At 39.4% G+C, this 22,633-nt stretch overlaps 1 protein-coding gene across 1 annotated transcript in view; it reads left to right on the top strand.

Annotated features, from left to right (window-relative positions):
* Positions 1-5,353: 5,353 nt before the first annotated feature.
* The window catches only part of ACTR3 (actin related protein 3), a 50,775-nt gene continuing 33,495 nt past the window's right edge, over positions 5,354-22,633 (top strand). Inside the window, exon 1 of the mRNA XM_077829808.1 lies at positions 5,354-5,540. Coding sequence (XP_077685934.1) covers positions 5,497-5,540 — 44 coding nt within the window. The 5' untranslated portion in view covers positions 5,354-5,496. The remainder of the gene's footprint in view (positions 5,541-22,633) is intronic.

The raw sequence follows: 22,633 nt of genomic DNA, 5'->3' as shown, positions 1-22,633 counted from the left end.
AAAACCTTGCACCCCACTTCCTGGACAAGGTTTGGTAAAAAGCCTCACCAATTTGCCTAGGTGACTACAGACCCAGACCCTTGGATCTTAAGAACAATGAACAATCCTCCCAACACTTGCACCCCCCTTTCCTGGGAAATGTTGGATAAAAAGCCTCACCAATTTGCATAGGTGACCACAGACCCAAACCCTTGGATCTGAGAACAATGAAAAAGCATTCAGTTCCTTACAAGAAGACTTTTAATAAAAATAGAAGTAAATAGAAATGAAGAAATCCCCCCTGTAAAATCAGGATGGTAGATATCTTACAGGGTAATTAGATTCAAAAACATAGAGAACCCCTCTAGGCAAAACCTTAAGTTACAAAAAAGATACACAGACAGAAATAGTTATTCTATTCAGCACAATTCTTTTCTCAGCCATTTAAAGAAATCATAATCTAACACATACCTAGGTAGATTACTTACTAAAAGTTCTAAGACTCCATTCCTGGTCTATCCCCGACAAAGACCAGCATATAGACAGACCCTTTGTTTCTCTCCCTCCTCCCAGCTTTTGAAAGTATCTTGTCTCCTCATTGGTCATTTTGGTCAGGTGCCAGCGAGGTTACCTTTAGCTTCTTAACCCTTTACAGGTGAGAGGAGCTTTCCCCTGGCCAGGAGGGATTTCAAAGGGGTTTACCCTTCCCTTTATATTTATGACAAGTTCAAAGTGGGTATGATCAGAAAACTAATGGGGATTTCTAAAGAGTCCAATCCGTCACTAAAGGCAAGCAACTATGGAAAGAAGTATATTAAAATGAGATTCAATTTTTTTAAAATAGTATGAATTTCAGTAAAATTTGATCACACACCCTCCCTGCTCTCTAATGTATGCACACACACACTAAACATTTTTAATTTTAAATATTTTAGAAGAAATAATCTATTGGCTTCATCAACATTTGTTTTAGAAAGACAAAATGCACATGGCACTGTGTAAATATTTAGCTGTATATACATGTTTTCTTATAAACTAATAATAAAAACGAAGGTGTTTTATTTTCGAATGTTCCAGGAAAAGTGAGGTTCTATAATTGAAAGAACATATTTCTGCTTTGCTGGTGTAGTGAAATATTCCTGTCTTTAGGACTGCATTTGAACCCAATGTCATTGTTCCTTTGATTTCCGTGATCACAAACTGCACATTCTGTCTGGAGATCTCAGGCACATACAGAGTCAAACCGATCCCCAGCAGTTCTCCACTATTGCAAATCATTGAGCTTGCAGAGGAATAATACAAACAGCAAAGCTGTAGATTAGCAAGGAAATTTATTCAGTCGTCTTTTGGGAACATATCCCTGCATGAAGGTTAATTTGTGGGTTGTAAAAATTTTGTATGTATTTCTGATGGAATTAAACAATAACTGATTTTTCTAAATCCAAGACAAACTACTAAATGATGATTAGACACCAAAATGATATACACCTTAAATATTCCACATGTGGACACACCAATAATAAAGTTAATAACTGATCTCCTTCCTGCTAATTACTTTATTTTTATTACAAAGAGGACAAATTCTGGACCTGTATGAAGTAGCTCTCAAAATCTACATATGGTACTTATTTGGCTTCCATCACCATAGTATCTGAGCACCAGATAATCTTAAATGTGCTTATCCTCACAACACCTCATGAGGTAGTAAAGTACTGTTATTGCCATTTTCCTGACAGGAAACTAAGAGACTAAGTGACTTGCCCAGGGTTACAAAGGAAGTCAATGGCAGAGCCAGCTGAACCTGGGCCTCTTAAATTCTGAGCTAGCACTCTGTTGGATCATAAGAGGTACACATACGTGCTCCAAAAAGTATCATTCATGTGTATCTGCACAGTTCTTCCCCACCATCCAGCAGTGGCACCTTGTTACACGAAGTGCAATTCCAGGAATACATTTCTAATGCCTTTCTTTTCTCCATTCATTGCATCTTTCTCTTCATTTTGCTCTTTGGGCCTCAATCTATATTTGGACACACATAGCTACTCCTTTTGTATCTGGGAGAGGAGGTCAGTAGCTGGAGGGGAATGGCCCAGCATGTTTGGGACTCTGAAAAGCATCCCATCCAGTTTAGTAATGGCATCAACACTGCCAAAGTTTGGCTCTGGTATCTGGATCCTGCAAAATCCTGGGACAAACTTCCGAAATTGTACTATCAAAACAGAAATAAGGGTTGCTTCTGCTATTACATTGCAAAAATCTGTTCTGGAACACATCTAGTATACAAAATCTCTAATTTGGCATCAAAAATCCCTCTAAATCTGGATAATTTTTGTTTAAATACCATCCATTTTTACCATCTAAAGTTGGTATATATGTAACTTCTCCCTGTCCACCAAAGCAGTCTAGATACCACTGTATCATGGCGTAACACTGCCACAAAAACACATATCCAGCAACTATGTCCTGCTTGGTCCGTCTGGATTTTGGCACTGAACATCAAAATCATGCTATTACTATACAACCATACAGGACTTAAAGTTGAAAAGGTGGGCACATGGTTATATTCTTTGCTGTATTGGGGCCAGAGTGCTCAAAACTTTGAAGAATTGATTAAATAAAAAATGAGAACTCAACTCACAGCTGAAGGGTCTAATTCTGCAGCCTTTTCCCTTGGAAAAGCTCTCATTGGCTTTAATGGAGGTTTTGCCTGAGCAAGAGCTGCAGGACTCCAACCCCTACTTTGCATTGTATTCCAAAAAGAGGAACCTACAATATATCACAAGGTACTGAGGAAAATGCTGCAAATTACACATACTCTATTTGTAAACACGAAAACATCTCAGTATACAGATCAAATCTGTGCTTTTGGCTTTTTGCATGTAAATCCCATTGTCATTTAGTAAAACGGAAAATGCAATATCATTGCTCTTCTGCAATGTCATTTTTAATATAGACTCAGACCAGAGAAGCAACACATAAACTGACAGGAAAGGACGGCAATGGAATTATTTGCTACATTTGTATCACTTTCCACATAAGCTACTCTACTTTTTCCTTGTCTTTGGGCTGTCAACCCACAGAAAATGCTTAGAGCAACAGAAGAAAACTACTGGACGTTTTCCATATTCTGCATTAAAGTAAGTGCTTGTGGGTTTGATTTTACATTTACTAGTAAATGGCACTACTATTGAAAAGAAATAATCAATATACCCTTATAGCAGCTTTTTTATTATTTCTTCTCCATTTCAGCTGTAGTTCTAAAGTGCGTTATGTAGACTAATCAGAAGCATTATGTTAGGATATTGGATGCTAGAGAGCTATTAGTCAGTTATCATGCTTTCGCTGTTTTTCCTGGACAAAAGTCCCTACAGCAAAATGTGATCAAGTACTTGCAAGGGATACTGTTTTGCTCCCTGAGTCACAGTCTCCTTTGATATTTGGAAGGAGGACAGCACTCAGGCTATAGAAGTGCCTTTTCTTTATCCCATGAAATTCCATTCTGCTTTTTCTGAGATATTAACCCTTAAAAACCTTCAATTTTACCTTCCCTTTACTTGCCTTCTTCAGGAAAATGTTGGCAGCACCCAAATGTTCTAAAGAAGCAGCAGCGGACACTGTCCTGAGAACACATGGAAACTATGAAAGCAGCTGTAGCAGTGAGGTAGGAAAGACACTTGGGATAGGTTCCCCATCCGCAAACCACTGCACAGGGTCCCATTGAACCATACCTTCAGGAGGCCCTGAATGAGACAGAAGCTAGGCCAGGCTGTCTCCCACCTCCAAATCCTCCCCAGAACTGTTATTTGAACCCAGTTAACATTCCTCCCACATGGCGGTGTCATGACATCAAGCTTGCTACAAAGCTGTAGATGTGCAGAACCACAGTTACACCAACTCTACTGTACAGAAGTGAAATGTGGGCACAGAGGAGGGCTGAAGAACCCCAGATGGATGATTCTTGTCATTTTCATCAGCTGCTCCACATCAAGTGGCAGGACAGGATTAGAAATGAGGATATTCAAAACCGAACCCAGCAACTGCCTTAATCAGCACTGGTTTGGTTTTAGAGGTTTTCTTGGGGTGGACATATTATTAGAATGACAGACCAATGAATTTCAAAGCATGTGTACCAAGGAATGTGTCTACATGGCTGGCAATCATGTGGGTGTCAAAAGCTTTGGTGGTGTGAGAAAATTGCCAGTGATGGTTATAAACTGAATATACAACTAGGCCACCTTAAATACTTTCCCAGAGATCGATCAAGGTGGTGCTCAATTTGCAAGGAGGCCACATCCCTTTGGGATTTGCGGACGATGGTGATAAAACACAGGGCTTGTGGCAAAGCTGCCATAATTGACCCCCGACCTCTTAGATTGTACAGTTTTTTTGGGTGTAGGGGGTAGGGAAATTGTCCTTCTATGTCTAATGGGAAGCATATGGCACATTTCTCAGTGCTATAAATAATTAATAAAAGGACACTGCCAATTTTTTTAAAACAGGTCTTATTGTTATTATTTTCCCACTTATTTTTAGGGGATTTTTTTATTGTAAGACGAGCTACTTGCTTTTTACCAATGGAAAAAAATGCATATACTAGCTACCACAACGAGTACATGATTCACAAAATGTACTCCTGGGAGACAGCTACATCTGTCTGCTCTTGCATTTGGAGGCTTCAGAGACAGAACCAAGCAGGATACACTTCTGCATTTAATGCGTAATCCATATTTATATGGAAACTGAGTACTCCCTCATCCCACCATTTCAAAAGACCCTAATTACTGGGAATTGAGTTTGGTGGTGCCTGCAGCCACTGTTCCCTCTAAGCAGTGCGCGTACGCACACAGATCCTAAACCCCGCGCACACAGCGAAACACTGCGCACACAAAAATTTGCACTGAATAATTTTTTTGCACACACAGCCTGTCAAAAATTAGAGGGAACATTGCGTGCAGCCCTCCTCCCCAATCCCACTATTTCAACAGGGCCAAATTTACAGGAATTTGGTTGATTGTGGTTTAATCTTTGCAACTCTTCCTCCCTCCATCCAACACTCAGTTGTCTCTGTGTCTTTTCCCAAATAACAGAAGGCGAATAATTCTTTCTGCTTCTTTATTCAAATAACTGACAGATCTTTTTTTTTTAATTGATCCTCCTTCAAAAGGACCTTGAAGAATCAGGTGGTGAAACCAAGGCTCTTTAAAGAAAAATAAGTAGGCGGAGAGGAGCCCGCCCGCTTTACTTCACACCCGCTCGTATGGGCGAGGACGAGAAATTGGACGTCACTGAATGGTTCGGTTGTTGCGCCCTCCCACCTCGCCGTGCTGCGCGGGGAGGGACGAGGGAGTCGGCCATCTTGGGTTCGCCCGGGCTGTGAGCGAGCGAGCGAGCGGGGGAGGGACTGGCTGGGTTGCGGAAGTGACCGCGTTCGCTCCCCCGTAGTGGAGAGAGAGCGGCGAGAAGGAGAGTCCAGGGCCCCCCACCTTTCCCCGGCCAGCACCATCTCTAGCGAGGAGGATGGCAGGGCGGCTACCGGCTTGCGTGGTGGACTGCGGCACGGGGTGAGCGCGGGGGCGGCGAGCCGGCGATGAATGGGCAGCAGGGAGACTGCTGACAGTTTGGTACCAGGCACCGAGGGCTTGGGGGGTGCCCCCCTCCCGTGTGGGTGCCCGTGGGGGGTGGGGTATCTTCTTCACCCTCCGGATCCCGCCCCGGTGGGGAGGCTGCAGGGACGTGTCTTGCCCCACAATAGCCCCCGCTGGGGCGGGGGTGTCAGCGGGGAGAGGAGGCTAGAAAGCGGGGGAAGGGGTTGAAGTGCCCCCCCCCCGTTTCTCCCCCACCATCCCCTTTCCGCGCAGCTCCTTCCCTCCTCCGCCTACGGCTTTGTGAGCCCGGGCTCCCGCCCCAGGAGCACCCCCCTCCCCCAGATCTGGGTGGGCGCCGACTCCCACCCTGACTTCAGCACCCACCCCCGACTCCCTGTGGGAGTGGGCCTCTCCCCAAGTAGCACCGTCTCCCGCCCCCAGTTTATTTTGGGCTGACTGTGCAGGGGCAGGGTCTGCTCTGACCCTCCAAAAATCAGTCTGACTCTGGGGGCAGGGTCACACCCTAAGGTGAGCATTCTCCCTTCGCCCTCTTGGGTTTTTTTTGTAGGGTCTCCTCTCTACCCTAATCTCATTCATTCTGCTCTAGAAATCTTCCTGTCTCGGTCATTCAGGAAGCAATGTTCCCCACCCTTGACTGAGAATCTGTCAAGACCAAGCTTGCTGCCTGTGTCTTGAAGGAAGCAGGCTCCTGCTCAGGGGCTGCTGAGGTTAGGGTGGACCCTACTCAGAATCCAGATAGGATAGCAAAATGATTAAAAAAAAAAAAAAAAAGCATTATTTCTATTGTTCAGTCATGTAATTGTGTGCATTAAATATTCTGAGCTCACGGGTTATTGCTAAATACCATGGGTTTTCTTTTTTTAATATATGGATCAAATAATTTATTCGGTATTACTTCTCTATAGGGGAAACCCTCCCCCCTCTTCTAGTGAGCAAGCGCAGCGGAACTTCCTTAGTTTTGTCAAAGCCTCTTCCTGCTTTCAGGCTTTTATACCTTATAAGGCAGTTTTCAGTGTCAAACCTGAACCAAATCCTTTTTAGAAACTATTTTGTATTTAGCAACTACCCGATGACGAGTAGAGAGAAAGTACCAGTGATAGCTAATGCAAATACATGGAAGGGACAGAGGTTCAGAATTCCTTTCAGTTGTTGTCTGTGTTTGCTGCTCCTAGTCTTCCCACTGTGTGCAAGACCGTGTGGGTAAAAGTAGGAAGTAAAGACTGAGTTCGAACTTGGAAGGATTATTGTATCCTTAATGGTAGTAGTGTACTGAGGAAATGCAAGGATTTTTTTTCCTCCTGTGAGCTACTGATTAGTGTATGATTTTAAAGATGGAATGATTTATTTTTAAACATTCCAGAAGGCTTTATTGTAGAATCTATCAAAAGATTTTTTTTGTAGTGGTTCTAGCTCCTCCCTCTTCTCTAGGGAAAGTGACTGTGTTAAGTGACAGGTTTCAGAGTGGCAGCCCTGTTAGTCTGTATTTGCAAAAAGAAAAGGAGGACTTGTGCCACCTTAGAGACTAACCAATTTATTTGAGCATAAGTTTTCGTGAGCGACAGCTCACTTCATCAGATGCATTCAGTGGAATTCAGCTGTAGATCACAAAAGCTTATGCTCAAATAAATTGGTTAGTCTCTAAGGTGTGCCACAAGTACTCCTTTTCTTTTTGCGAATACAGACTAACACGGCTACTCTGAAACCTGTCATAGGTAAGGTTGCATTTAGAGTTACAGCAGGAATAAATATCTTGAATTTATATGAAGTGTGAATGTACTCTTTCCTTTTGTATATCACATTTTATGTATTAGATAGGGAGCGCTTTGTCATACTTGTTTTTTTTGAGCATGAAGTGTTTCAGTGAAGCACCTACTACAAGGGAATACATGGCCCCTGCCCTGAAGAGTTTACAAGCCTAGAGCCTGTAAAGAGAATTACTTATACCTGCAATGAATTTCCATTTTTTATAGAGGTCTTTGTACAGGAGTAAAGGATCCCTTTTTATTATTGGGGCCTACGTTTAAATAGGGGAGTAAGAGAATATATAGAACAAGGATTACAGTAATATGCAAAAAGAAAGGAGTACTTGTGGCACTTTAGAGACTAACAAATTCATTTGAGCATAAGCTTTCGTGAGCTACAGCTCACTTCATTGGATGCATAGCTTATGCTCAAATAAATTGGTTAGTACTCCTTTTCTTTTTGCGAATACAGACTAACACGGCTGCTACTCTGAAACCTGTCGTTATTACAGTAATGTGGTTGCTCAGCAAAGACATGTATAGGTCTTGAGGGTTCTGTTTCTCTATTTGTTTGATACTTTGGTGTTTGTAGGCCCCACTAAAATGTACTTAGAGAGTCTTGTACTGACATTCTAATTATGAGACTCTTCCCGCCAGTTTTCATTTATATCCACTAAACCAATAGATCTCAACTTTTCCAGACTACTATATCCCTTTCAGGAGTGTGATTTGTCTTGTTTGTGCCCCAAGTTTCACCTCACTTAAAAACTACATGCCTACAAAATCAGACATAAAAATACCAAAGTGTCACAGCACACTGTTACTGAAAAATTGCTTACTTTCTGATTTTTACCATATAACTATAAAATAAATCATTTGGAATATAAATATTTTACTGACATTTCAGTGTATAGTATATAGAGCAGTATAAACAAGTCATTGTATGTATGGGATTTTAGTTTGTACTGAATTCGCTAGTGCTTTTTATGTAGCCTGTTGTAAAACTAGACAAATATCTAGATGAGTTGATGTACCCCCTGGAAGACCTCTGCGTACCCCCACACGTACTTGTACCCCTGGTTGAGAACTACTGCACTAAACTATCATCTTTATTATTTAGAATAACTTAGTTAATTATAGTATATTTTTTAATAGTTAAGATTACAATGAGACTTTCTTTATAACCCCAGTTTTCATATGCTTTGATATTAAAAATTCTCCTTTTGGGGTTAAATTTTCCACGTTTAGAATTGATTTTTTGTGTGTGTGGGGAAGCATGAGCAAAATCTCTTGAGCCACTCATTCATGGAAAAGGGAAAAATACCATTTCAGGATTTTAAGGGCTTTTCTGCTTGCCAGTAACTCTGGTGGGGACAGAAGGGTGCCCTCTATGCTTCACGTGTGAATAGGCTCTGTGCTAGATTTGGAGGTGGAGTTGAAAATTTTAAAACTTTTTTTTAAAGTTTTTTTTTAAGTATTTTTAAAACTTATAACTTTTTATTATAAGATTGAAAATAACTTTTGACCATGAACACTTAATAGCTGCATGGACTTTTAGAAGGGCCTAGTGAATCCTAGCCCACTTTGCAACATTAAAATATACAGCTCTCCAGCTGTTGACACAACTTTTAAAAGTGTCTCATTGAAATACACATCACAGTTCATCAAAAATAATGTAATCTATACTTTTCTGTTGCTGCTGCCATTGCAGTTGCTTTTTCAATCTGCTTCTGTCATTTAAACCTCCTGTTGAAGAAAAGTGATTGGAGAATCAAACTAATTCTAAAAAGAGGATCAAATCAGTTTTATATTGTCCATTGGCCAGATGGAAAACTTGCACAAAGATCAAGGGAGAATATGGCCCTGATAGTAGTAACTAACGTTTAGTTGAGCCTACTTGAGAAATATTAATACAATGAGAGAGAAACTATGCGGGGTACTATTCAGCTTCTGTTTTGGTGTTTGGGTTTTTTTGTCATTTGCCCATGCTAATATCTGAGTTGCCCACACCACACAGGTAATGTGGTAGATATGCAGATGAGATGTACATTTGGGCACCAAAATTAGTTGAAAATTTGGCTTTTAGGAACACAGAACCAGTGGTCTGTCTAGTGCAATGCTATGTGGATGATTTAGAGGAAGGTGCAAGAAAGGCAGCAATTGTCAGTTATGGGCTTTTAACTCATGGGCCTATTTATCATCAATATGGGGCACTGGCACGTTGTCAGTTCAGAAAGACACAGTTCCAAACATGATCTGAATGCAAGTTTTCTTTTCAGAACCATAAGGGCTAGAAACTAACTTCTTAACAAAATGAAAGCTTGAGAATCTAATCTGTCATGTGGGCTGGATAAATAGTTAGGTGGGGCTATGGGTCAGCTGTTTGACACCACTGACTTAGTGTATGAGCAGTTTCTTTTTTATCAAAAGTGAAGAAGAAGAAAAAAGAAATCGACTATATGAATGCCATGGTAAGTCTACTTAATCAAGAAGGGTCAGGAAATGCAAGTTATCCTTGGACAAGCTACCTTTCTAAAACGTTTCTAGTCTGAAAGTAGGCCTTGGAATGTGTACCTGGTTCAGGAATCTTTATATAAGCTACCAAGGGAAGCAAGTACTACTAGAATTTTAGGTGGTGTATATGACATCTTGCCAATATTTATTGTTTTTGAGAAATAATTGAATAAGTCAAAGAAGATGATACCTCCTAAATTGAAAATGTTATTGAACCAATCTCTGAACCTTTTTTTTTAATGCTGGAACACCATTCTATTTTTCTCTCTCATCTGAACATGGGTTCTCCATTTTGTTTGATTCTAAACTAGCGTTTAGGTGTGGGAAGTGTCTTATTCTGATGCCTTTCTTGTGAGGCTCCTTTTTTCCCGCTTGTGGTCATTGCATGGTGCTTAGAACTTTACAGCTGCGTAATGTGGACTAACTTAGACTGTGAGGAGTGAGAGACAGTGCATGCTGTCACTGGACTGATTCCAGTGTAATTCTTTGGATGATGCAATATCTCTGATTGTTTTGTTTCTGAGAATGTTGCATACTTATTATTGGGTTTTTTTGTCATGAGTTGCCTTAGATTTATCTCCATGTTCAGCATCTGCAAGAGATTTCAGAAATATCACTGCCCTTGTATATTTACTGTCAGACTTGAGCCTATGTGGTTTTAAAAAAAAAATCTTAAATGAGATTAGCTTTTATTAAGACAAGATTTAATGGCATGTTTTGTCTACAGTTCAGTAGGATACTTTTTCAGAAGACAACTGCTTCTAATTTAAACATTATCCTGAAGTAGAAACATGTTGCAACATGACTATGTAAACTGGTATTTTAATGCAAGTCTGCTCTTGACAAACAAACACCACTTGGTTACCTCCTTAAATTAATATGTTAAGCGGTTAAACCAGCACAAATGCATATGATGCTCTGGACATTTTTATTCGTTGGGCAGAATGCCTGCATCACATTATATGGAAGAAATGCAGTTAAATAGCTGTATATTTTACATCCCCAAAAGATTGGGGAAAATCTTTAGCAAGTCATGATCGATGTGGGTAAAGTGTCTTAATTTTCCTTTGTGTACTGTCACAAAAGCAGAAGTCAGTGGGGGTAGTCTTGTGTGTCCGGTGGCCAACAGCAGGGTTTTCTTCAAGTGCAAGACTTGACTTTGGAATTTGCTGTTTCTATCTGCCCAGCAGACTCCTAGCTAGTTGACTTCAGAGCTTAATAGATGACAAATCTTTTCTCTCAGGCTTCTTCTGATGGATGTTGGAAAGCTGTTGGCCTATTCTAGGGGGTGGGCCTGATTTGTTGACTTTGTCTGTGTAGTGGTATGTTACGAAATTTCATACATACCTGTATGCTAAAATCTCTTCCAAAATTCTAGGGCATTTTGATTTACCCTTTAGTTGGACACACTTTCACATGTATTAGCTATAATATAAAGTGCATTTTAATGTTTTTCTTTAAGATAAGTAGATTATGTGGATGAATTTGAAAGTAATGACCAATTAGCAATACAGCATATGTCCAGCTCTGTCTTGTGTGTTGAAATACAGAGGCATACTGTTAGGACACTCAAAAATGAATGTGCAGGTCCCAAAGGATGTGGTAGGAGAAAGGGAGCATTCTGTCAATGCCAACACAAATTACATTTGTAATACAAATGTAAACATTCAAAGCCATGTGCCATTTCTTATTTTTGAGAACTGCATTCAAATAAGATATATATTTTTAGCATTTTAAAAATAATTACTTAAAAGGAGTTTCACAAATAGAAAGCAAATGGATTCAGAATTACAAGTTAGATCAGGGTGGTAAGGTAATATATAAGTGCTTGTAGTCATGCCTCTATTTGGCTTTGTTAATCTGCTATGGTATAACATTTACAGATATTATCTTCTTTATATAGAAATGGCTAAACTATAAATTGAGGAGATTCTGAGTAAGTTCCCATTTTGAGCAATGGTATAATTTGAAATGGCATCTTATCATCCGCTCTAACTGTTAAATATAAAGATACAATTTCTAAAGAGTCAAGTCACTACTGCAGTTATTTTACGAACCTTGAATACCTGTGAATTTAACTTAGTAGAAAATTATATTTAGGTACCCAAGCCAGTTTGAACAGTTAGAGGAGACACCTTTCTAGTAGCTGCCATAGTGCTGATGGCTGCTTGACCTGATCTTAAGGTAGGTGCTGAAATGACATAGCATGGAAAACTTGATTTTAATTGGGCTTTCATTTGTATATCTTTATCCCAAATCTGAGTAAAAATTAGCTGATACAGCAATTGTGATCTTTTTATTGTTGCCTTTTTTTTTGGACACGTTAAAATCTATATTAACAGCCATCACAACAGCAATATAACAGAACGTTCTTCTTAAATGCAGCGGCATTAGAAACTGTAAGCACCCATGGCTTCCTCCAGTATTTCTACTGAACTTTTTAAGCTCCAGAGAATTAAAACACAACATCTAGTTTGCTTTATCAAAATTGGCAATTTTGTTGCATATCTTAATTTAATATGTGAAATATAAAATTAAGGAAATCATTTTTATCCAGTTTGGGGAAAATAACTAATTTTACCCACAAGCATATCTTGATTGTCAGAGACACCCAAAGAATTGGATAGGTACAATTTGTGTTCACACAAATATCTGCTTCAAAATATAGGTATCTTAATTTGGAGTTCTATCCTCCCTCTCTTTCCCCACCATGTCTCTCTCTTCTTCTCCCCTCCCGGTGCTAGAAACTAGGTTTCTAACTCCAGAGCCTCCTGGTTGCTTCAGGAGTATCAGGTCTCAGCTACTCTACCTCTCTTCTAGTCTCCATTTTTGTGTTATCACCCATGAATAACCCCAGTGTGTGGCTCCTGCTGCTCTGATTTTTCTGTGCTACACCATGAAATTGACATGATTCTTGAAATTTTTATTGCTACCTAGAGGGTTCTGAATGGCAGCAGTGAGACTGACCAGAAAGTTGTTAATTTCACTCTGCTGCTGCTTAACAAAGCCATAAGTAGTACCACACATAAAACCTGAGTGTGCTGACTCAAAGACAGCAGTCTGATTGTTTGTTCCCAGTAGGAAACTTATTTTACCAACCATGACAGCCTGGCATATTTGATAGGTTTTAATTTACTGAAAACTTAAGCATAGTAGACACTGACTAGCGTTACTTTCCCCAAGAACAACTTCCCTCTGGCCACTGGCAAATAGATTCCCAAAGCACTTTCTTCCACCCACGTGTTGTATTCTGGTAACAGTTTTTAGACATGTGTAGTGCTGCTAGATATGATATATTCAACAAGAAGCTTCATTTCAACTGTAAAAGAGCCACATGCAGCTTGTGAGTCATGGTTTGGCCACCCTTGCCATAGACTGTGTTAGAGGTCACTCCTCGTGGTGTTTTTTTAGGAGAGTGCTATACCACCAACAGCAGCATCAAGTGAGAAAAAACATTGTGGTATCCTAATTTTGTTCAGAAACTGTTCAGATCTGTGGGCTTGATTTGTATTTGTTTGGAATTCATAGTACCATAAAGCATCCTCCAGAGACTCCAGTCTCAAAATTCCCACCCTCTTCTGATATCTTAGGAGCTCCAAGATATCAGAAGAGGGTGGGAGTTTTGAGACTGGAGTCTCTGGAGGATGCTTCATGGCACTATGAATTTTGGTCAAGACACTGTTCAATATCTGAATTTATTATAAAAAGGTTGATCCTGGACAGGTTTATCATGCTGTTGTGAATGCCAAGCAGCCTTAATAGTAACTATTCATAAGCTAGCTACCAAAGTCTATTGCTACCATCAATCATAACACGGTAGCAATAGACTCATTAGCTATGTTTACACTGGGAAAATTTGACCAAAACAGTCCCACAGGTTCTGCTGAGTGTCTATACTGTAGCTCCCAGTTTAAACAAGGTTCTGGTGGCCTATGCCATTTTTTTAAAAATTGCCATTTTAATTGAAACTGTGATAAGATGGATTTGGCCACAGGAGGTTTGCTTGCACTGCTGCTTCTAATTGTTTTCACAGTGGTTCAATTGGTTCCCCTGGTTCAACTGGTGGTAGTAGAATGAATGGGAATGTTTTGGTGAACTTCCCCATATAGCGAATGCTTTATAGTAGTTAAGTTTCTGAATTTTGGATTTGTTTTGTGTTAAGAATCTATTTCATTTGTACAGGTCTACTCAGATTCAGGAAGAAAGACACAGATAAAAGCAGAATTTGGATAAATCGTAGTTCTGTTTATTAAATACAAGAAAAACAATAATACTTTGAAATGTAAATCAGCGTTTAGAAGTTTTTTTTTCCTTTCTATTCCAAGATACCTAGACAATTGTCAAAATAAATGGTAGCTTTCTTTCTCTTTACACAGCTATAACTCCCTGGTTGCACTTTACATTTTATCAGGATCTTATTTAATATTAATGGCTTAAGGCAGGTATGTATTGTCACAGTGAAAATATTCACCAAAGTGAATTTGCAGTAGTCTCTGTTTAGGGGAAAAATGGGATTTTTGTTTTTTGGGTTTTTTTTTTTAAACCCCTACATCCTGTTCTACAGCATCCTCTCAAATATCCAGTGTTGCAGTAGTTGCCTGGTCCAGTGGTCTGGTTTTGCACCATCCATAACATCCCCTGTGTCTAGAAACACTTTTAGACTACCGTCTCTGTTTGTCTAGTCTGCATCCTCAGAGTATTTTGTCTGGGATAATTTGAAATTGTGTGCTTCTCCTTCAGTTGCAATTTTAAGTTTCCATTTTTGACTAGTAGTAATTCAGTCCTATGAATTTAAAGTTATTTAAAACCCAACATTTATGATTAAAGTAGTTGCAAACCAAAAAAAAAAAAAAAAAAATCAAAATTCTTAAGATAAAGACCAGTCCCATACTAGTTAATAATTAGAACTTCACTAGTACAGAATTTCGGGGCACTGGACTGAAGAAACAGTGCCCACTGAAAGTTTTCTTGTCAGCAAATTGTGAATTTTAGTTTGATCGTCTCAGTTCTTGCCTAGACTTATCATCCCATGTCTGATTCTTAAGAACATTTGAGAAGAGATATTAGGCTAATTAATTTCTTCTATGAACAGCCCTTTCTTCCCATGTCATTTCGCAGTAATTCAAGTATTGAGGGGATTCTAAAGGCTTCACTGCTTCCTAACCAACTTTTATCTGCTCCAGCTGTAGCACAAAATCTGTCTTACAGGAGAGGGTTTGCAATTTATTTTCCTTTTTTCTCTTCAGGAGAAATGAAAAATATACTCTTCTTGGGCTTTCCAACTGTCCTGAATCTCCATATTAATTCAAATACAGCAACAACATAAAAGACTGAAATTAGTCTTCAACAGTCCCACAGCTTTGTCCACACTTCTTGTGGTCACTTCAGCATACATATGTAAAGACTAAATATGTTCTCATTTTTTAGCAGTGATGTGCTGAAGGAGTTTTTGTAATGCTTTAAAAACAGCTGATCCCTGTCCACATAGTGCTTGCACTGTTGTAAATGTCCTCCTTAACTGTGGAAAGACATCTGATACTGCTTTGAGTGCAGTATGAAAACCCTAAATAGAATACCACCAGGCACAACTGATGAAAAATTAGTACAAAATTTTCTACTGTACATAAGACATTACTGGACTGCAGATTTTCCAGGTCTCCTTGCTGGAAAGGACCAGTTGTGGGCCATTTTTTGGATGATTTAATCCATCAAATATTGCTGGTCATTGAACATCATTGTAAACTTTGAAACAAATAAAACAGTACATTAGCATATGTATTTTGTGCTGTTTGTTGTTGTAAAAGCTGCTACTGAGAGTGTACCTGAAAGGAATTAAAAAGCAGCAGCATTTGTGTGGACTAGATGTAATTTGAGTATAATTGTTTCAGTTGTAAAATGAATGTTGAAGACTCTTGTTTCATCCAGAGTGTGGTGATTCTGCAGTTTAATGATGAAAGACTGTAGAAATGTGTAGTAGATTTTATTCACTGATAAATTGTGCATCACATAATATTTTGCATATATGCTATGTGGAAAAAGTAACAATGTAGAGTAGCGAGGGAGTTAGTCTATAAACTTCCAGTTGGCTTGAATGTCCTTATTAGTTTTATCCATTTTACATTGTGTAACCAGTCATTAAGGACAGCTACGTAATCACTCTTGTCTTAACATTTTGTACCTACCGTCACTCTATGTAACACTTAAGTTTTCATTAACTAAAAGATTACAGGAAAAAAATTTTCTCTCCATTTTGTTTTGTGTATTTGATGGCGCTTTCTGAATAAAGAAAAGGAGGACTTGTGGCACCTTAGAGACTAACAAATTTATTTGAGCGTAAGCTTTCGTGAGCTACAGCTCACTTCATCGGATGCATTCAGGGGAAGATACAGTGGGGAGATTTATATACAGAGAGAACATGAAACAATGGGTGTTACCATACACAATGTAATGAGAGTGATCACTTAAGGTACAGTGCTGGCTTTTAGGGACATAGGGATCACTTAAGGTGAGCTATTATCAGCTGCGGGGGGGGGGGGGGGGGGGAGAGGGGAGTCCTTTTGTAGTGATGATCAAGGTGGGACATTTCCAGCAGTTGACAAGAACGTCCTCCTTTTCTTTTTGCGAATACAGACTAACACAGCTGCTACTCTGAAACCTTCTGAAGTTAGTTTCATTATTTGTGTCAGTGTGTCAAACAGCAGCTAGGGAGACATACTTAAATAAGGTACAATTTGGAAGGGGCATTCGAGTAGAGTAGTACTTGAAGTTACTTTTCCCTCATTTTTAAAAATTAATTATCTATAGATTAAAATACAAAATAGTAAATTTTATTCTAGATATTATGGAAGAAGTAAGGTTTGTTTGTTTTTTTGAAAAGGGATTTTAAATAGTGGAGGTAATGGTCTACAGAATATAATATTGTCTCAAGACCTACAATTTGTCCAAAAAAACCCACAAAAAGCCCACCCCCAAAACCTGTAATGAGGAGAGAAAGCAGCAATCCAAATGAACTGTGAAATATCTGAGTCCGGCAGCATCACAAAAGGTGTTACCCCACGGTTACATCCTACTCCACAGCTATTTAATATATATGTAGAAGATATAATGAGGGAAAGTTTTGAAGACACCAGCCAGGGCATATCGGTCAATGGCATATACATCAACAACATTAGATATGCCAATGACCTAGTTTACCCATCTCTTTCACAAGGGAAGAACTTGAGAACATGCTTATTGCCGTGAACAGTGCCAGCAAGAAATACGGAATGGTGATCATCATTAGAAAGACAAAGAGTATGCTAAGTAAACAGTAGCACACAGGGTAGGCAACAGCAATACCTCAATGCTCAAGTTAAGAACATAACATAAAAATGGCCCTACTTGGTCAGACCAATGGTCCTTCTAGCACAGTAACTTTTCTTCTGACCGTGTCCAGTGCCAGATGCTTCTGAGGGAATGAACAGAACAGAGCAATTATTGAGTGATCCATTCTGTCATCCAGTCCCAGTTTCTGGCAGTCAGAGGCTTAGGGACATCCAGAGCATGAGGTTGCATCCCTGATCATCTTGGCTAAAAGCTATCGATGGACCTATCCTCCATGAAGTTATCTAATTCTTTTTTGAATGCACTTACACTTCCGGCTGTTACGTCATCGCATGGCAACAAATTCCACAGGTTGACTGTACGAAGATGTACTTCCTCATGTCTGTTTTAAATCTGCTGCCTATTCATTTCATTAGGTGATCCCTGGTTCTTGGGGATAAATAATACTTGCTTATTTGCTTTCTTCATGCTAGTCATGATTTTATAGACCTCTCTCAGATTCTGTCTCCCCCCCCCCCCCCGTTATCTCTTGTCTAAAATGACCAGTCCCATTCTTCTTAATGTCTCAAATGGAAGCTGTTCCATACCCCAATCACTTTTGTTGCCTTTCTCTGTACCTTTTCTAATTCTAATGTATCTTTTTTTGAGATGGAATGACCAGAACTGCACACAGGTTTCAAGGTGTGGGCATATCATGGCTTTATATAGTGTGCATTATGATATTTTCTGTCTTATTAGTAAAGGGATAGATGGTTCCTAACATTGTTAGCACTTTTTTTTTCTTTCTGCTGTTGCTACACATTGAGTAAATGTTTTCAGAGGACTCCAAGATTATTCTTGAGTAGTAACAGCTAACTAGACTGCATCATTTAGTATGTATAGTTGGGATTATGTTTTCCAGTCTGCATTTCTTTGCATTTATTAACATGGAGTTTCATCTATCATTTTGTTTCCCATCCATCCAATTTTGTGAGATCCTTTTGTAACTGTCACAGTCAGCTTTGGACTTAACTATCTTGAGTAATTTTGTATCATATGCAAACTTTGCCACCTCACTCTTTACCCCTTTTTCCAGTTTGTTTATGACTATGTTGAACAGTACTGGTCCGAGTACAGAACCTTGGGGGATCCCGCTATTTATCTTTCTCCACAGTGAAAACTGACCGTTTAGTCCTAGTCTTCATTTCCTATCTTTTAATCAGTTACTGATCCATAAGAAGACCTTCCCTCTTATCCTTTGACTGCTTACTTTGCTTAAGAGCCTTTAGTGAGGGGCCTTGTCAGAGACTTTCTGAAACTCCAAGTAGACCGTATTAACTGGATCACTCTTGTCCACAAGTTTGTTGACACCCTCAAAGAATTTTAATAGATTGGTTAAGCATGATATTCCTTTACAAAAGCCATGTTGATTCTTCCCCAATGTATTGTTTCATGTGTGTGTCTGATAATTCTCTTCTTTACTATTGTTTCAATCAGTTTACCTGGTACTGAAGACAGGCTTTCTGGCCTGCAGTTGGATTGTCTCTGGAGCCTTTTTAAAAATTCAACTTCACATTAGCTATCTGCCAGTCGTATGGTACAGAGACTGATTTCAGTGATAGGTTATAGTTAGTACTTCTGTAATTTCAAATGAGTTCCTTCAGAATTCTTGGGTGAATACTCTCTGATCCCGGTGACTTATTACTGTTTAATTTATCAGTTTGTTCCAAAATCACCTCTGTTGACATCTCAATCCAGAACAGTTCCTCAGATCTGTTATCTAAAAAGAATGGCTCAAGTGTGAGAATCTCACTCACATCCTGTGCAGTGAAGACCAACGCTAAGAATTCATTTAGCTTGTCTGCAATGGCCTTATCTTCCTTGAGTACTCCTTTAGCACCACTATCATCCATTGGCTAAACTGATTGTTTAGCAGGCTTCCTGCTTCTGATATACTTAAAAAAAAAAAATCTGCAGTTAGTGTCTTGCTAGTTTCTCTTCAGATTCTTTTTTGGCCTTCCTAATGACATTTTTGCATTTGACTTGCCAGAGTTTATGCGCCTTTCTATTTTCCTCAGTAGGATATGCCTTCTAAAGGATGCCTTTTGCCTCTAACTGCCTCTCTTACTGTGCTGTTTAGCCATGGTAGCATGTTTTTGGTTCTCTTACTTTTTGGGGTATACATTTAGTTTGAGCCTCTATTGTGGTGGTTTTTAAATAGTTTCCATGCAGAGTGAAGGCATTTTGCTCTTGTGATAGTTAAATAGAAGTTAAAAGAAACAAACTTCATCTTTTTTTTATAGTTACCCTTTTTGTAGTTAAATGCCACTGTGGTGGGTTTCTTTGGTATTTTCCCCACTTACAAGGATGTTAAATTTAATTATATTATGGCTGCTGTTACTGAGTGGTTCAGCTATATTCACCTCTTAGACCAGATCCTGTGCTCCGCTTGGAACTGAATCAAGAATTGCCTTTCCCCTTTTGAGTTCCAGGACTAGCTGCTCCAAGAAGCAGTCATTAATGGTGTCTAGAAATTCTCTGCATCCCATCCTCAGGTGACATGTACCCAGCCAATATGGGATCATCGAAATCCTTCGTTAGTATATACTTTTCTGTTTTTGTGGCCTCTTTAATCTCCCTGGGCATTTCACAATCACTGTCATCATTATGGTCAGCTGCTTGGTAGTATATTCCTACTACCTATACCCTTATTCAAACATGGAATTTTTATTCATTGAGATTCTCTGATACAGTTTGTCATTTGAGATTTTTACTTTTTTTGACTTTCTGCTTTCTTTCAAATATATATGCCACTTCCCCACCAGCACGAGCTACTTTGTCATTCCTATATATTTTGTTCCTCTGGTATTATCATGTCCCATTGATTATTATCGTTATCATCATCATCATTTCATCAAGTCTCTGTGATGCCTGTTATATCAATATCCTCATTTACTATCACACACTCAAGTTCACTTATCATAGTACTTAAAATTATAGCATTTGTATACAAGCACTTATTGACAAATTTTATGTTTACTTGTCTGCTTTCATGTGATGTAATTGAATGGCGCTCTTTTTTTCATTTTACTGTTTGTCTTCAGTTCCTACTTTGTGGAACAAGTGAATAGTTTCCCCTACTTGGGGAGTCTAATAACATCAGACAGAAGATGCGATTAAACAAAAAAAATCAAGATCAGGATACAGCTTACCTAAAATGTATTCAGTAACATACAAAGACTTCCGTGTAGTCCAAAAGTTAAAACTGCATATCCGTACTAGATTGCTGATGTGCTACATTTGGTCACCCCTGCTGTACAGATGTGGAAACTGGGCTCTTAAAAAGGACACAGACACAACTCGGAGGTTTTGAGTTGTGGTGTTACAGAAGAACGTTAAAAATTAGCTGGATCAACAAAATGATGAATGATGAGGTGATGAGAAGGATGAATTTAAAAAGAGCATAATTATTAGAGACCCTGTGTAAAAGAATATCATCTTTTTGGACATATTGTTCGCTTATCACAGAGTGACTCAATTTCAGTACTCATACTATCAGACAAGATTGCAGGCAAACCAGGAAGAGAAAGAAAGAGAACCACCTACGTTGGAAATGTTGCTAGATGGACTGGTATCCAAAGGAGAGTGGAAGCTGTGCAGCTGTGTCGTGACTGAGAAAAAAGGAAGGCGGAAATTGACAACCTCTGTATCAGAGATATCACTTGAAGGGAAGGGAGAGAATGTTCTGCAGGCCACAGTAATGCAGACAATTCATGTGTAGGAGGCAGCAAGTTACACAGATTATTCACTGTTTCATGCAATTATGAGGCATTGCTTCAGTTTTATTGTCTGTTCCTTTCCCTCCCGCGCTTAATCCAAAATATGCAGCTTTAATTTTAATTATTCACTTACCATATCGCTTATGAACAATTGGTCATGTCGTGGTAAAACCTTGTGATTTCTAAGAGAAGTAAGTGGTGAAGAAAATTTTCAAACTGCTGTCTGTTTTGTTTAATGTTACCCCTTTGAAGATGTCCTGTTTGCATATGTCACGGTTACATGGCTGATTGGACCTGTGTCCCAATTCTGGTCTCTCTGAGTACACCCCTGAGGTGTTAGGTCTAGTGCTGTGGTGTATTAATTTAGATGGAATATATGGGCCCAAAGAGTTAAAGGTGTTTAACATGACCCTGAAACTGCCCAACATTGAACAGTTTTAAACAAGGTTCAGGGTTTGTTATGCAGAGACCTCTAGCATGCTTAATACCATGGCAACCACATTATTGAAAATCTTTTTTAATATTTTAATAAAGATACAGACAAGAAGGAAAAACAGTTAAAGCATCTGAAATGTTAAGTGTTAAGTACAGTTTGTCATTTTAACAACATCCTTGTGTTCCCTTTCACTCTAGCGGGGGAGAGTTTTTAGAAAGAACCCCCTTGTTTGATGGTCTTAGATGATAACTGTCCTTTTTGGAGAAAAAGTTAGGTGAGATGGGCTGGAGCAGTTATTGCTGCCATTTTAAAGTCCGATCCCGTTTCCTGGATATGACATACCTAAGGGGGGAGAGAGAAGAACAACCCAGATTTAAAAAAGCACTTCTGTCTGTGGAGTTGACTTTCACTTGCAACCTCACTGTTGAAGAAGTGCGGACGTGGCATCTGGTCTCAATATCTGCCACTCTGAGACCTGGCAAATATTTGCAGCATTTGGCTATTAAGAGTTTTGCTTTTAGATGACTCTTTGGTCGCAGCCTTACAACAGTGTTGTAGAATATACAGTTTTGGCTGGCTAAGCCAGACTCTTATTTTAAAAAGGGAAAAAAAAAAGAGAGGGAAAAGAAATAAGGTGGGGAAGGAAAAGACACTGGGTAGGGAAACAGGACGAGACAACAAAGTCTCACGCCCCAGATGGAGTTCAGGATTTAGCTAGAAGTAGTGGAGGTGGCATTGTCATCTGGATTCCTCTTCTTGGACCAGTCTGGTCAGGATATGTCTCAGGATCAGGATGACAATCATAGTGGTGTCACAGTTGATCTCAGGGTCCCTGGAGATGGTGGAGGTAGCCGCCATTTTGTTGAAGCTTACTCCTTCCCCTTCTTTTGCTCAGGCAGCATTGTGGTTTTTAGCTTTTATCATTCTATAAAATTGGAACATTTCATAAACTTATCTGCTGTCTCACAGCTTGAGTTGCTAGTGAGGTAGGCTTGCCAGGCCTCCGTTGTCACTACCACCCTTACCTGTCTTTGGGTTGAATTTCTCAATACTCTCTCTCCTCTCTTGAGTTAAAGGAAAAGAAAAGACCCAACTTGTGTTCTTTTCAGGAACTCGGTGGTTCTTGGGACCCAGCCTGGTCTCAGTTTTCCTTCCAGAGTGTCTCCTCATCCATTTCCTCCTCTGATTGAAACTTCTTTTCTCAGAGTCTCTCTGGTTATGTCTTCGCTGCCGGGTTAGGTCAGGCTTCAGCCTAACCCTGCTTCTATCCATGCA

Source organism: Eretmochelys imbricata, chromosome 11 (genome assembly GCF_965152235.1).
Source record: "Eretmochelys imbricata isolate rEreImb1 chromosome 11, rEreImb1.hap1, whole genome shotgun sequence".
In the NCBI taxonomy this organism is placed as follows: Eukaryota; Metazoa; Chordata; order Testudines; family Cheloniidae; genus Eretmochelys; species Eretmochelys imbricata.
This window is presented reverse-complemented; position numbering and strand designations above follow the sequence as displayed.